The 16,502-nt window shown below is 36.3% G+C and overlaps 1 protein-coding gene across 1 annotated transcript; it reads left to right on the top strand.

The window, feature by feature from the left end:
• The first annotated feature begins 1,602 nt into the window (after positions 1-1,602).
• On the top strand, positions 1,603-16,264 carry LOC133864275 (pullulanase 1, chloroplastic). Its single transcript, XM_062300556.1, has 28 exons — positions 1,603-1,885; positions 2,467-2,608; positions 2,734-2,786; positions 2,957-3,065; positions 3,766-3,902; positions 3,983-4,182; positions 4,371-4,520; positions 4,997-5,057; positions 5,798-5,918; positions 6,262-6,352; positions 6,444-6,537; positions 6,699-6,794; positions 6,952-7,092; positions 7,310-7,360; positions 7,796-7,866; positions 8,019-8,111; positions 8,544-8,634; positions 9,233-9,304; positions 9,579-9,635; positions 10,926-10,994; positions 11,386-11,442; positions 11,519-11,593; positions 13,758-13,846; positions 14,103-14,180; positions 14,493-14,631; positions 14,724-14,833; positions 14,918-15,017; positions 15,892-16,264. The coding sequence occupies exons 1-28, from the start codon at positions 1,637-1,639 to the stop codon at positions 16,000-16,002; spliced, it is 2,907 nt and encodes a 968-aa protein (XP_062156540.1). The 5' UTR covers positions 1,603-1,636; the 3' UTR covers positions 16,003-16,264.
• Positions 16,265-16,502: the final 238 nt, after the last annotated feature.

Genomic DNA, 16,502 nt, shown 5'->3' with positions numbered 1-16,502 from the left:
CAAACCCCAACTTTGTTTTAACAGCTTCCAATTACCTACGAACCTGTTTGGTTTCCATTAAGAAAACTAAACTGGGCTTCTTCACCCGCACCAATCGGGGGAGTGTACGAATTGTTCGGGGGTGCCCAAGCCCCTGATAGTTCCAGCTCACCACATTCATTGGGTTGGTTGGGGCTGTTCTACAGCCCCCGCCTGTTCGGAGAAAATGTGAGGTAGGAAAGAACCAGATGTCCTACCTTTTTTCGGCCGAGAATCAACTTTCTCCTCTGCCCTCTTATCAACTTGCCTTTTGCCCTCCATGGTGCTCCCTTTACTAGGCTGTTCTGGCGACGTCGCACCCTGCCTTGCTCTCTTCTTACAGGTGACAATCGAACCGGGCGACAAACACGACCGTCCTCCACTGAGCTTCATTGGGTGGTCCGTATGTGGATACTTCCCCCTTGCCTTTTTCACGGGACTGCCTTCTTCGAGGTTGGAAGTATTGGTTTCAAGATTAAGGACATCCGGACCCTTTGCCTTACTTCCTCTCACGACACGTGGGTGGTACGTGTGATCGCTTGGGTCTTTTTCCAGTAAGATTGTACTAGAAGCAGCGTTCAAATTTTCATAGGTCATGTGGCCCAGCTCCGAATCCGAACGACCCAATTATGTTGTATTATGCCCACTCATCGGCTCACCCAATTCAACATTTAAACCCCTAGTTAACATCCCACTCGTCCGTTTCTTTCCTTCTTTAGGCATCCAATCTTTCCTGATTTTTCCATCCTTAGAAATGCCTAATTCTCGCTCTGCATTCATGGGCAATTCCTCTTCCATGATTTCCGCCCGTAACGGCCTATCACTTTCCAAACCAAGCATCACATGTTGGGGGATAGGGTTTCTAGCTAGACAAACCCCGCCGTTGTCGGACCCATCTTCTGCTGCCATTGGATTGCACTATTGCAGCATGTTCGACCGATCTCCAGTGTCTTTCTGATTTTGGTGCCACCCTTGTTCACCCTCATGACAGTGCCTTCCAGGTCGATACTCCCCCTTGTACCCCTTCTAGGAGGAAACAATACCTAGATCCAAGACCCGTACGGTTGCTCCTCCTCTTCCCTTGCCTTCATTTGGTTTCCTGGCCTGCTACACCCCAGGCGTCCATGGCTAATAATACCACAGTAATAGTAGAACTTTGGTAGCTTTTCATACTTGAAAGCCATCCAAGTAGACCTGTCTTAATTAGAAATCTTTTATTAAATTTTTACCTTATTAGTCTTAATGTTTTTTTTTAAAAAAAATCTTTATTGTACAATTATTAATTAGGGACCTTAATTAGAGAGTATTTATTAACTTTTTACCAAATCAAAGTCTTAAAATGTTTTTTTAAAAAGAACTTTTATTGTATAATTATTAATTAAGGGCCTTAATTAAAAAATATTTATTAATTTTTTATCATATTAAAGCCTTAATTTTTTTTTAAAATTATTTATTATATAATTTATTAATTGGGCCGCCTAAATCAACCGCCTAAATCGCTTGAGCCGCCATGCACTCAAGTAAGAATTAGAAAATAAAAGAGTGTGGAGCCTCTCTTTAATATTTGTGCTCTCTACAAAAAGCCTCGAGTCCCAAGAAACGCATAAACATCCGAAAAATGTTTCTTTCTTTAGCATCATCAGTGCCACTAGTGACTGTGTCTCTTCTATCATCACCGACTCCGCCTCCAACGTCCAACGGTCACTTCCTTCCTCCTCGCCCCGCCAAGTGTCCATCGTCTCCTCCACTGCGACGCCGTTTCGTTCCCCTTCCTTCCCATCATCCCAGAACCTTGCACACACGACCCCTTATCTCTTCCTCTTCCTCCGCCATGTCCCTCGAGGAGTCCACTTCTAGTACTCCCAAGGTTTGTTCTCTGATTTGGGTCACCGATGATCCGGGTAGTGTTGTATAAAGCTGTCTACTTGCTTTCCAAGCACTAATTGCACCAAATTATTTTACTTTCTTAAATGATAACCAAACGGTGCCTTAGGTTCTAATTAGTCTTTTGCTTCTTCTGCTGGCGTAAGTTTTCTTTAATCATTGTGAATAACATAATTGGAATGAGAAAGCAATGCATTTTTTGAACAGAGAAACTTCTGGAATAGTTCAACAATTTGTTCTATTACTGATAAAGTTTATAGAGAAATCCATCATGCCATTTTATTAATGCCCATTTATCACCAAAATGTCTTTGAGCCTGCATACAAGTTGACAAGATTTGGGTCAATCTCACATTTGAGTTTCTTTAGGTTGTTGATGATTGGGTTCGATTATACTAGGAACTGGAAAACGTAGGTTTTAAATAGACGACGAAATAATATATATATATATATATATATATATATATATATATATATATATATATATTCCTTTCATTTAAGTCTTTGTCTTGAGTTGATTTTATGCTAATTTATCAGCCTATGATTTGCTTTAATTGTCGATCAGCTGCGGGATAGTTTGTTATACTCGAGAGCATACTGGGTTTCTAAATCCACAATTGCCTGGAATGTGGATGTTGGAGATGGCTCCTGCTACTTATTCGCTAGTAAAACCGCTGCTTTATCTTTTACAGATGGTGCAGTTCAAGGTAGAAACTCTACTAGCTACTGCCTTCACACCATGGTGACTTGAATTTGTGCTTCTTTTTTTTTTTTTTTGGCTTCGGAAGCTAGTGAATACAATTGAAACTTGACTAGATTTCCATGCTAACAGGCGAGGATGTGAAAATTAAGCTTGAAGAGGACAGTGGCGGGATTCCAGCAAATGTAACACATTAGTCATTAGAAGAAACAATTATAGTTTTTAGACCATGCTCCAATAGTTATTGTCCGTCTCTTTGTGGTTTGATTACAAGTGACATTGTATTGGTGGTTCACGTAATGGAGCTGAAGGACTACTAATAACTGACTTGTTCCTCTCATCGTAACATTTTTAGGTGATCAAGAAGTTTCCTCATATCAGAGATTACAGAGCTTTCAAAGTGCCTCCTGCTTTGGATGCCAAACCTCTCCTCAAATGCCAGTTAGCAGTTGCTACTCTCAATTGTAAGCATTCTGTTATGTTTGTTTCTTACTTGGTCATTCATGAATAATGCACTATTGGGGGATGAAAGGAATAAATAGTCTACATATAAATTCAGTAAGTGATATAAAATCCTTAGTATGCCTCTTAAAGCATATATTTAGATATAGGGTCTCATTTCAAGGATCAATCTATTTAACAAATTTATTTGTCTTCTATATAACATAATTAAAAGTAACTTATGGTGCGATTTAACTGTAGATATAACATATGGCATGTTTAAGTAAATTACAGCTGCTCTTTATTTTTCTTCATTAATTTTGTTTGAAATTGCATCTGCTACTTGGGTTCTATGTAGTATCATGAGCATGAAATGAAGTTGGTGACACACAGGTATGTATGTATGAATGTAAATTTGCAATGGCGGACCTACATGGGGGCTAGGGGGGGCCCTGGCCCCCCCAACCCCCAGAATTTTTCTAAAAAAAAAAAAAAAAATCTAAAATAAAATAAAATTTTGCCCTTAATTTTGTTTACTTTTTTAGGTTTGCCCCGCCAAATTTTTTTTCTTTCAATTTGACCCTCTCATATTTGCAAGGCTGGGTCCGCCACTGTAAATTTGTAACAGACTCGAATCAACATAACGCTTCTATTGCAGCTATTTGTACTTTACTAGTGTCTATTGATATGTATTTATATATCATTTGTATCTTTCTCTTACAGCTGATGGGAAATGCACAAATGCTACTGGTTTGCAGTTACCTGGTGTCCTTGATGAATTATTCTCATATAATGGTCCGCTTGGTGCAGTTTACTCAGAAGAATCTGTGTCACTTTACCTCTGGGCTCCTACTGCTCAAGTATATATATATATTTCTAAAACCATTGTTATTCTCAAAATTGGTCACTTTTTCTGTTAATTATAAATTTGTCAAAACAGGCGGTACATGCTTGCATTTATAGGGATCCGTCAGGTGGGGATCCCCTGGAAATCATACAGCTTGAGGAGGTTAATGGTGCTTGGAGTACTAAAGGACCAAAAAGATGGGAAGGCTATTATTATGTCTATGAAGTATCTGTGTACCATCCTAGCACCTTACGAATTGAGAAATGCTATGCAAATGATCCATATGCTAGAGGGTATGCTGGTTGTCTCAGTTAGCCAACAATTACTGAATATTGCTAAGGTGTCTCTAAATTCTAAAGTTACACAACTTACACTGGATTACAATCTACCAATACATATTTACATATGTATGTATGTATGTATAACATACATAAAAGTGTGCGTTTCCCATGATGTTCATTTTGTTTTCTTGTTAAAGCAGGCTCTCATCAGATGGCAGGCGGACATTTTTGGTCAACCTTGATTCTGATACAGTAAAACCTGAAGGATGGGACAATTTGGCAAATGAGAAATCTGATATACTTTCTTTCTCTGACATAAGTATATATGAATTGCATATAAGGGACTTCAGGTACAAACTCAATTCTTATTGTGCCTGTAACTTTCTAATGGCTTATCTTCACTTTTTTCTTAGTCAAAAGCAACTTACTGAAAAAATAAGAGATTGACATATTATAGATTTCCTTTTTAGTATTTAGTCTGTGAAGTATTTGAGTAAGCAGAAGTCGGGTCTCCAAGTTTTATTACTTTCAAACTCCCTTTCGAAGCCTGCTTGTTCTATCATTTATTTTGATTTCTCATTGCAACATAATGATCTGTTCTTTAAGTTTGTCCTTGCTTTTCTTTTGATGTGACACTTTTCTATAAGAGATATCTTTCATGCTACCATACCCAAATAACATCTGAAAATTGTAATTCAGGTTACCTGCTAGAGACAGGTTTCAATTAATAGGTCTTGTTACTGTTTTCTTGCTTTTATTATTTGTTTGGCTTTTTTGTAAGTTCTGTAGGTTTGTGTTCCTCTAATATTCTGTGTGGCTATTGCAGTGCCAATGACCATACTGTGCATCCTGAACTTCGTGGTGGTTATCTGGCCTTCACTTTGCAGGTGTTTATGTTCTTTCAGTCCCACCTATTGAAAAAGTTGTTCTTATTAAAAATAAAAAGATCTTTCCACCTTTCTATGCCATAACAAATGTTGTCCTTGCACTTAAACATATATTTTCGGATCTGATATTGCTAGATTGCCTTTGTTTCTGTTTTCCTGGATAAGCTTTTTTTTCTTTTTTGTTTTTTTGGTCCCTGATTGGTCTTCATGGTTAGTTGATGTGACAAAAAGGTATTGAAATGTTCTACAGTTAATGTGCCGGAAACAATATTTTTGGGAGGAGTGCTACACATACTCTCTAGTGTTCACTCCCAAGTGCTTACTTCCTGACATGGCAGTGAAGATCACCATTGGATGGAATAATAAATGGAAGTACATGTATCATCCAATGGTGATTTTTACTGTCACGTCAGGGAGTGTTCACTTGGGAGTGAACATTTGGAAGTGTGTAGCATTTCTTTATTTCAGGTGGTTGGCTTGCAATGATAATTGCTATTTAATTGTCGACACCAGAAAAAATTTATGCTTTTGGCACAAGGGATGTGGTCTTTTCCAACATGGTTTTCATGATCTTCTTTACCAAAGACATTGATTAGAGCCTAAAAAGCTGGAGATTAAAATTAAGTTTGAGAGGACTGGAATTATACATAAGCGTACTCATTTAATTGCAAGTGGCTTTTAAATAGATGTAAGACAACTATGACTTTGTACTTTCTAATTGTAAGATATATTTCTTGAAGGATTCATCAGGTGTGCTCCATCTGAAGAAATTATCAAATTCTGGTATCACTCATATCCATCTATTGCCAACCTTCCAATTTGCTGGTGTTGATGATGAGAGGGAGAACTGGAAGTCTGTGGGTAAGATTGTTTCTTAGTTCAGCCTCTGATTCTTAAACTTTTCCCCTTTCTCCCCTAATAAAGGAAAGTGCATGGGGACAAATGGATACTTTCACTTGCTGATGTCGTTTTAAATTGTTAATTGTCACAACTTTAATTGTTACAATGGTTCAGTTTTGGTCTAGTCAATTCTTTGGCGCCATCTAAAGAGTTAATTGGCCATTATTTTATGAGAAATTGATTGACTGTAAACTCCACTCTTCTTCTCTTTCAAAACTCAAACTAAATGTATTGTTTGGCCTCAAATTATCTTGATTGTTTACCTGTTGGCGTTGTTAATCAATATACTATTAGGCTTTTGCAGATACCAAGATGCTGGAAAAATTACCACCTGATTCAATTGAGCAACAAGCTCTAATTACTGCAATCCAAGATGATGATGGGTATAACTGGGGGTAAGCTACTGAGACCGATTTGGAAAACATTATCAGGTTTATTTAGAATTCTTTGCTTGTTTATGTCATGTTTGCTCTTTGTCTTCCATAGGTACAATCCTGTTCTTTGGGGGGTCCCCAAAGGAAGTTATGCAAGTAACCCAAACGGTCCAGGGCGTATAATTGAGTTTAGAAAGATGATTCAAGTATGGATTTTGCGTTTTCTTCCACTGAGTAGCATGGATTTTGTGTTTGATTTATGTTGTGATGTGCAGAATAGATTTATGGGTTTCAGTAATGTCTGTAGTCGACTTAAGTGATGCTTCATTGCTTTGTTTCCTAAAAAGATTTTTTATATTCATTATAGGCGCTTAACCGTATTGGCCTTCGCGTTGTATTGGATGTTGTCTACAGTCACTTGCATGGAAACGGGCCCTTTGATGAGAATTCTGTCCTTGATAAGGTGATAATCCATGATTAATGTTTCATATCAACCTGTGGTTTCTGGATAGTTGTTTAAGTCATGATTATAAAATTCCAATGTATATGTTAGTGATATCCTGTTTAATTTATCTTATTTTTCCTGAAAGTTTCTGTTGTAACAACATGTTTCTCTGTAGATTGTTCCAGGTTACTATCTGAGAAGGAACACTGATGGCTTTATTGAGAACAGTACATGCGTGAATAACACTGCCAGTGAGCATGTTATGGTTGAACGTCTGATTCTTGATGATCTTCTTCACTGGGCAATCGATCATAAGGTGAGTGTATGGTGTTATAGTGTCTTAGGTACCTCAACTTTGTCTCTGATGCTTCAATAATTAGAAAGCTTATTTGTTTTGCTTTCTATATTAAATTGGTGTATTGGTGGCTTAAAGCAGGTTCATTACTTGAACTCATTTTTTGAAGTTATGCTTTAAGATTTGAACTGTGGAATCTATAAATTGTTGATAATTAGTCAGATGACTATTTTTTCAGGTTGATGGGTTCCGGTTTGACCTCATGGGTCATATAATGAAAAGTACAATGGTATGCGATTCTCTTTTTGACTTTTTTTGTTTTTTTTTTTTGTTTTGTGATTATACATAAAATTACAAAAGATATCTAGGTTCAATTCTCTGTGGTGACATGTGAGAACTATAAAAGATCCTGTGAATTTAAATACCACCACATATGTTCTAGTTATGTCATACTTAAGGTTAAGGGCTTCATGAAATCGCTTGGTTGGAGAAAATGCAATTACACCAGCTGATCTATCGACGGATATAAGTTGGCTATGCCAATTACTTGGTTGTTAGAATTGTATAATGTGTTTCCGTGTTACAATATGGATCCTTTCCAATGTAAATGATAAAAATATTATAGTTAACATGATTTGGGATGTCTCAACCAATTTAGCATGGTGCAATGAGCAAATATACAAGAGCAATGCAACTATAAGATAATTTGGTGATCTATGTTTAGGTGAAAGCAAAGGATGCACTCCACAGCCTAACAAAGGAAAGGAATGGGGTTGATGGTTCAAGTATATATATGTAAGTTTCGAGTAACAAAAGTGATTTTCCTTCTTTATGGTTTGATGATTACTGCCCTGGGAATTGGCGCTTGATTTTTCCTTGTGAACCATTTTTTCCCCTTTAACACTCTATAATGTGATTTATATTACATACCCTGTTGCTTTTCTCAGATATGGTGAAGGATGGGACTTTGGTGAAGTTGCCAAAAATGGCCGTGGGGTAAATGCATCGCAGTTTAATCTTTGTGGAACTGGAATTGGGAGGTAAAATTTGTTCTTTTGCATTATATATTCTTTCCTTACTGTGTCAAAACAAATCTGACACGGGATTTTACTATAAAATAGGTCTATTCTTATAATCAACTTTACATGGTTGGCTTACTGACAATTATCAACATTTGTTTTTTCAAATTGATCCGTAATTATTGGCAATATCTCTCCTAACTAAAAAAGGACTGAAAAATATAAGAGTACTTCGCTTGGGGCCTCAAGCCTGGGTGCAGTGGTGTCTACTCATATGTGAATGGTCTAGAGCTATATACTTTTTGATTGTTGGCTAGCATTATGTCATGAATGCCTAAACCTATGTCCTTTTTTAATCTAGGAAGCAGATCATTTTGTCAATTCAGTGTCAAATTCTTTATTCATTCTGCATTAGGCGTTCAGTTTTCATGAGTCATTTGGATTTTATTTCAGCTTTAACGATCGAATTCGGGATGCAATGCTTGGTGGATCTCCATTTGGTCATCCTCTTCAGCAAGGATTTGTGACCGGTCTGTTGTTGCAGGTATTCAGAAATATCTTCTATGTGCCTTTGAGATTTTCATAATACAACCATTTGGTGCCTTACGCTTTTAATGACATTTCGATTACTTATAAAAAAAAAAATTATCTTCTATGCAAAGGCGTTATATTTGATTTCTATAATGGTTGTATGGTTTTGTAATATTATTCTTCTTTTGGAGAAAATTTTCTACATTTAAGATTGTGGTAGCCTTTTGAAATAATTTTGCAAATGATTTATACCTTCTCCTTAACATGAAAATATGGGCTACCAGTGATGATTGAGAGAATTTATTGAATGAGCTGAAGGAATATGTTTATTCTGCCGTAGGCTTTTTAAATGCTTGGTTGATTTTTTGTGAGGAACATTATAGCGGTATCTTCCAATATATCCCTTCTTTTTTTGCATCTGCTATTATCTTCTTCCAACTTCATGGTCAGCACCTTGCCTGCATTTTCCTTGGCCATTGACTAATGATCCTATGTTATGGTTAGACCTCCATTACTAGAGTTTTAATGTTGCGAGAGAAAAAAAAAACTTTTCTTATGCAATTTATGTGTCATATATATGGTTATTATACTACTTGTTGGTTTTTCTGCAGCCTAATGGACATGATCATGGTACAGAAGCTGTTGCAGAACGCATGCTTGCTGTGGCAAAGGATCACATCGAGGTTAATTATTTGATGCATTCTTTAATATAATTTGAGTAGATGATTTTGAAGCTCAAATGCAGGTCTAGCATCATGGCCTTTATATTTTGCTTAGTTTATGTGATATCAATCATGAAAATATGAGGCAACTGGTGCACATTTCTTACTCTGACAGTGTCAGTCAAGTTTAACTGACTATCAATCAGTTTATGTGATATCAATCATGGTCATCCTAAATAATGTTTATCTTTTTCTTGGATTTAAGTTTAACTAGAGTATTTCTCACTTTATTCAGGTAGGCATGGCTGCAAACTTGAGGGATTTTGTGCTAACTAATTGTGATGGAAAAGAGGTATATGATAGTTTGATGCAGCTGCATTATGTCATCTATTATTTGGAGGTTTACTTTTCATCTAAATTTTTGGTTTAAGCTTCATTTGTTTTGACGTAAAACATTTTCTAATGTAAACTGAAAACATTTTTCGGAAAAATTACTGATTTTCAGATGTTTAGCTGTTACTCTTGAAAACATTTTCCTCTGTTTGGTTTGCACTGAAAATGTGAAATTACATTCAAAAATCTGGTGGGGTGGCTTTAGCGGGGATTGGTGCTGGCAGGAGATGTGGTGGTCTCTGGGATGTACGGTGGTGTGGGTGTTTGTCGGAAGGGGGTGTTTGAATAGAGGAGTTGTGGATGGAAAATGTTTTACACCTTAAAAGAAACGTAAATCATTTTATGGAAAATAATGGCGTGTTTAAAGTTGACCAAATTTTCCAAACTGGCCAAACACCTGAAAATATTGAAAACTTTTAATATTGAAAGAAACAATGCCTTAATGCAGCTTTTATTTACTTAACACATGAATCTGAAAGATATTGTTTATGTCTACCTGGAATCTGTATTTCAATATTTTATTTTGGTGTTTTTGATATAGGGATATGTGTATCTGCTTATAACATGCAGAAAATCATTCTTTGAACTTGTTTGGGCTTTAATGTTTATATATACAAAGAGATATGGCATATTTGTGAATGTAAACTGAGAACCAAACGCATGAATGTACAGCTTTGCAATATTAGAAAATTGATTTAAATAATTAAGTCCACCATTTCCTATCAGTCCAAGATTTTGGGAGAAATGATTAATTAATGTAGTATTAGAGTAGGGGTTATGAGTTCAGGTCATGAGTTCAAACCCTAACTCTACCCCCTATTTCAATTAAATATTTTACGTATTGAGCCTCACTTGTTGGGAAGAATAGTAGAAAATTAATTTAAATGATTAAGTCCACCATTTCATATTAGCTTAAACTTTTGGGATAAATGGTGATTTAACATGCAAAACATGAGCTTTGACAACCTTTGTGATAATGCACGAAAAGAACCAACAACTTTCTGCTTGTAATTTTGCATGTTCTTCTTTAGTATATCCATGTGCACAGACACACATATATATATGTGCACACATACAAACTCAAATTTGTCAAGCCTAACTTATTACGGCCAGTAACAATTTACTGCCTTACCATTTGCATAGGCACTTTATAGCATAAAATTAATGTTTAATATGATCTATTACTGTACAAGGATATTATAACTAAGAGATACACTACCTTAACATTTAATGATGATGATCTGCTCAGGTAAAAGGATCAGAAGTATTAACTTATGACGGGGCATCTGTTGCATTTGCCTTGAGTCCCACGGAAACAGTAAGTATCTTATTTGTATACATATTTCGTTTCTTTTAATAATACCAATCATTGCCCGTTTGGATGTGCTTCTGATTGTGTTTTTGAGTATGATGTGAGTGAACATACTTGTGAAGTGTCACTTGTATTTCTTTGTTGGTGTTGTATTTTCATGAAAAACCTGCCATCATTCTTTCTAAAAGAATGTTGATCTATCAGTAGGTTCTTGCTTTTTGGAATATTTTGTCATTTCTTTTGTTGTGTCAGAATTATTAGGCCTAGGTCTCGGATACTTTAAGATTTTATAGAAAATCACTACAAAGCCGTCATTTTATTGATTACATAAGGGGTATTTCTACTGGCCTACACCACTTGGTTGATTGACACTTTTGACTGTTTTTCTATTTTCAAGGTTAATTATGTTTCTGCTCATGACAATGAGACCCTATTTGACATTGTGAATTTGAAGGTATGCACAACATTTCTTACAATGTTTTGTATTAATTTGATGATGGATAGTTCTGATCTTTGTCCTTTACTTGTAGACTCCGATAGAAATTTCTGTAGACGAGAGATGCAGGATAAATCATTTGGCAACAAGTGTAATGGCACTGTCACAGGTTTCAACCATTCCTTAAAGTTGAATAGTGATGAAACCTTATAATTTATTTTCTGGGTTACTACATTTACACCCTTCTAACTATCTAACTACCATCTTTTTTTGCAGTGTCCCTCCCAATGTTCCGATTTTTCCAATGTCCCTCCCCCCCCCCAATCTATCATTCGGGTTGCAATATCCTCCTTTCGTGACTCAAAATGACAAAATATTCCTTTCACTTTTTATCTTATAGAGGTATTTTTGTCATTTTGGGTCGCGGAATGGGGACATTGCAACCCCAATGGTAAACTAAGGGGACATTGGAAAAATCGAAACATTGGGAGGACACTACAAAAAGGATGGTAGTTAGAGGGGGATAAATGTAGTTTCTCCTTATTTTCTTGTTATTTGTTTGATACAACTGCAGGACCATAGTATTTAAAATAAATGAAGTTCACAGCTTGTTGATACTTATGACATACTTTTTTGGGATAATGATAGATTGTCCACCTCTTTTGCAAATTCTACTCTGTGTTGAAGAGTGGAACATGTTCTTATGCTGTTCAGTGAATAATGGAGCAACTTTGGGTTGGTCCTTGAACTATCTTCCTTGAGCACATCTGTTTACAATTAGACTAACAACTATAATGGATCAACCTTGACTTCACCAATTGGTTAGTGGTCATCCCAAAATGATTAGCCAAACCTATCATCAAATTTTTTTTTTGACAGTATTATCGACAGCAAATAACATTATATGACACAAATTATTTTAAAAATATAAATTAATTAAAATGATAATGGATTTTATATGTAGGTTAAGTGAGTGTGGAAGACAGTTGAATTCAACCTATCATGAGGAGATTGTACCTGGATTACTTTTGTTCTGGATTCTTTAGAGCAAGTCATGCTAGAAGGATCAAAGCTAAGTGTGGTTACTGGAGGAGGTGCGAGAAAGGAGAGAATAGTAGAATGGGAATGCTCTTAACGTGCGCATTCAAAAACCACTTTTGGCACATTTTTCATTGAGTGACCTATCTGGTCTTTCCCTAATGGTCCACCAAATCACAGAGCCTTCTTAAAACTCCCAAGCATGAAAACATCAGTATAACATGGCATATCTGTCCTGACTGTCCATGTGGTGCCCTTCTATGAAGAGTTAACAAACATGTTTTTTCAACTTTTATTCTGTGCACTTAGTTGATTGATTGAGTAGAACCTGGGTGATTTGAGCAGTTCAGTTGGGTCCCAGGTATTTGGCCAGCTCTAACCTAAACATCACCTAGAAGAACTATATAATTTGCCTACAATATCACTTGCTTCCGGGATACTATCATGTCTACACTTTACGTGCAAGAATGTGAGTTTGATCCCTTGACATTTTCTGTTGGGGATATCTTCTGTGGCATAATGCATATCTTTCGAACTACCCATAAAAACAACTCGCCTCTGATCAAATCAGTGTCATACAGACGTAGAGTTTGCAAGATGAATTGTTGTGTTCAAATCAATTTTGTAATTTGGCGGAATTTTTCCCCATGACCTTTTAATATTGAGTATTTCATAGGTTGGGTATAAGTGATCTCCATTGTAATTGACCAAAGTCATTGAATCTGTCTCTCTGCTTCCATTATGGAAAGAGAGAAATTGAATAAGACTGTAGTTTCCACTTCAGAAAGCATGCAGTAGGCCTGTTTTTTTAAGTGGGATGTACAATCATTGAATAATTTGACTATAATTTATTCCTTTCTTAAGGTCAATGTCTTGGAATTTCTTCATGAATTTTAGCTGTTCATTTATTCACATTTTGTATTCTGTGCTGAAACGTTCGTATTAACTATAGATCTATTAACATTTTGTCTATTATATGATAATGTTCCAAATTTCTGTAATGGTATACATATTAACTTTTATCTATTAACTTTTGATTCTGTTCTGAAACATTTTTTTCCTCAATCTGTGCCTCAAATCATGTATTTCCACTTTGATACCTGCCAGCTACAGTTATTCTCTATTTTCAACTAGTTTGACTTCCTTTAGTTTGGATGGTTTGATTTGCTAAGTCCTGGTATTTCAATGATTAAGCAATCCAGGCAGCATACGTTATAATGTTTAGAGTGCCATCTGCAATAATTCATTATTTCTGAGGTACTTACTAACTGCCAGTGCTAATCATATTTTCTTAGGGAATACCATTTTTCCACTCTGGTGATGAGATGCTTCGCTCAAAATCCCTTGATCGTGATTCGTACAATTCTGGTGATTGGTTCAACAGGTCCACTGTATTCTTGTGCTCAAGTTGCTTTCTTACGATGATTGTTATCTAAGATATTGGACAGCCTTAGTTACTTTTGAGCTAAAATGCATATCTGATCTTCTTCATGATAATACAACAAGAGTAACAACTTGGGATTTTTCTGTAGTTGTAATTGGACGTTCCTTTTGTCTTGGTACTGCTTGTGGATCAGTGCCTAAAGTAACATGTCTCAGTTTTACTTCAAATTTGATGTTTGCTTTTTCATGCTTTTCAGGCTTGATTTTACTTATAATTCTAACAATTGGGGTGTTGGCCTTCCTCCAAAAGGGAAAAATGAGAAGAACTGGCCACTGTAAGCATTCGCTTATCTCTAATCATGTTTGATATCGTATTTACTTCTGTGCAGTACTATTTATCAAATGAAAGAAAAGATTTAATTCAGTTAGGTCACACTTTGAGTAGCTTTTTATGATAACCATTTCTTAGAACCTTTTGGATCACAGCAGTCATCCAAATTGGGATTCCAACTCAGCACCTTTCGAGATTTTGTTATTAGTCTGATGCATAGGACTGTTTCTGAGGATTTATTGGTATTATTCTGTTCTTTGTAACATCTGCTCTAATATTAATAGTGATAATCTTGGGCCTGTATTTCCTTTTGCAGAATTAAACCAAGATTGGCAGATCCCTCCTTCAATCCTCAGCGAAGTCACATTCTTGCTGCTGTGGATAATTTTTCAAACCTGTTGTGTATAAGATACTCTTCACCACTTTTCCGTTTGACGACAGCAAATGCTATCCAGGTGATATGTCATATATTTTCAGGCAAGGGTATGTTTCCACAAACCAATGAAACTCCCAAGTTCTAGAGTTGTAATATGTCGTATCATTTCAGGAAAGGGTACGTTTCCACAATACTGGACCATCATGGGTCCCCGGTGTGATAGTGATGAGCATTGAAGATGGTCATGAAGGTGTCCCGGGGTTATCTCAACTGGATCCCACGTGAGTATAAGTACATTGTGGTTTTCTTTTCTGGTGTGAATGATATAACTCAAATAAGTCGTTGTTGCCCTTTGTTCTTCGCAGTTATTCATACATTGTGGTTGTCATCAATACATGTCCAACTGAGGTGTTATTTGCTTCCCCTACACTGCGTGCAAGAACTCTTAAATTGCATCCTGTTCAGGTAATCATATATTTCTAGACTTGGAAGTATAAGAGTATATTCATCTATGTTGAGACAGAGTAGCTTCCAGATAGCTTTCCATTTAATATTTGACTTCCAAACAAATTTCTGGTAGGAACATGTACTGTCTGCTTTTGGAAGAAATATGAAAGGCTATTATGGAGACTAAAAGAGGATTAAACGGCTAAAGTTGTATGGCAGAGCACTATATTTTCTTCACCACAGCACAGAAATTTGAAATTGTTCAAGTACCTAGTTTAGACTCGTTGCTATATTTTTGTTTCCTAGAACTTCTAAACAATTTTGAGCATGGAGGTTTTTGTAAGGGATATTAGGTTAGGGGATATTAGGTTAAGGGATATTACATTAGGCCCTTGGGCTGAAGTTGTTAGGAACTTAGGGTTGTTAGAATCAGTTCTGGACTAGTGGATTGGGTTGTTAGTGGTTGAGAATGCAAGCCACTATATAACCCAATCTCATGAGTTCTTTTCAGTTTAGTCATGTTCATTGTTGTAAACAGTTTTTTTGAGTTTAAGCTTTCTCTAATAAAGCATGGAGGTCCTGGAACCCTCGAAGGTCCAGCTTGCATTCATCTTCTTCCACCTCTATTCCCTTCCATAATTCTATCTTTTCTCTACATTTAGCAATACGAAATATATACAGAAAATATAAATACATTACAGTTTTCTGGAATAGCGTACTATAGCCATAAGAAGATTGAGTAATGCTAGAAACTACATTTTCATGGGGGCCAGGTTATGTCGTGGTCACTGAAGTTTCTTCCAAATGAACCTTAACCTATCTATTCATTTAGAGCTTTTTAACATTCCTTAGAATATATTAATGGTTATGCTATATTGGAAACTTGGTGCAGGTTATGTCAACTGATGAACTAGTTAAGAGCTCAACATATGAACCATCCTCTGGGTGCTTTACTGTGCCCCCGAGGACAACAGCTGTGTTTGTTGAGCCTCGAGAGGTTTGAGCAGCTATGCTGTCAGACGTGGTTGTTCACCATGCATATTTCATCTTGGAGGAAGGTTGGTGCCATCATCAGCCTGTAATCTGGTGAGACTTTCCAGCTAAAGGTACACCGATTCTCATCTATCAAGAGTTCATTGTAACTTCAACGCCACCAAACTTGAGATGAATATGAAAATTTGTACTCTTATTTAGATCTGTTCTCAAGGAGAGTGAAGCATCCCGAGCAATGTTTTGGTTGCACTTATGGAATCTTTGTCTTTCAAGTATTTTGCCAATATAATCTTTTTAAGATAGTAGCAAGCAATAGAGACTAGGAAGTATAATCAATATAGTCCGACCTTTGTATTTTGATTTATAGTAGTTTTGAAGGGAAATTGTCCAAAAAGTACGTGAATTTTTTCCCCATGACAAATAAGGGCCTGATTTCTAATTTTGATAATTAAAGGTCCGAGCTAGTTTTGATATTGTGACAAATAAGTTCTTTCATCATATTTTCCATCT

The sequence above is a fragment of the Alnus glutinosa genome, chromosome 3, assembly GCF_958979055.1.
Source record: "Alnus glutinosa chromosome 3, dhAlnGlut1.1, whole genome shotgun sequence".
Taxonomy (NCBI): Eukaryota; Viridiplantae; Streptophyta; class Magnoliopsida; order Fagales; family Betulaceae; genus Alnus; species Alnus glutinosa.
Note: the sequence above shows the minus strand (reverse complement) of the source record. Positions and strands in the feature narration are given on the sequence as shown.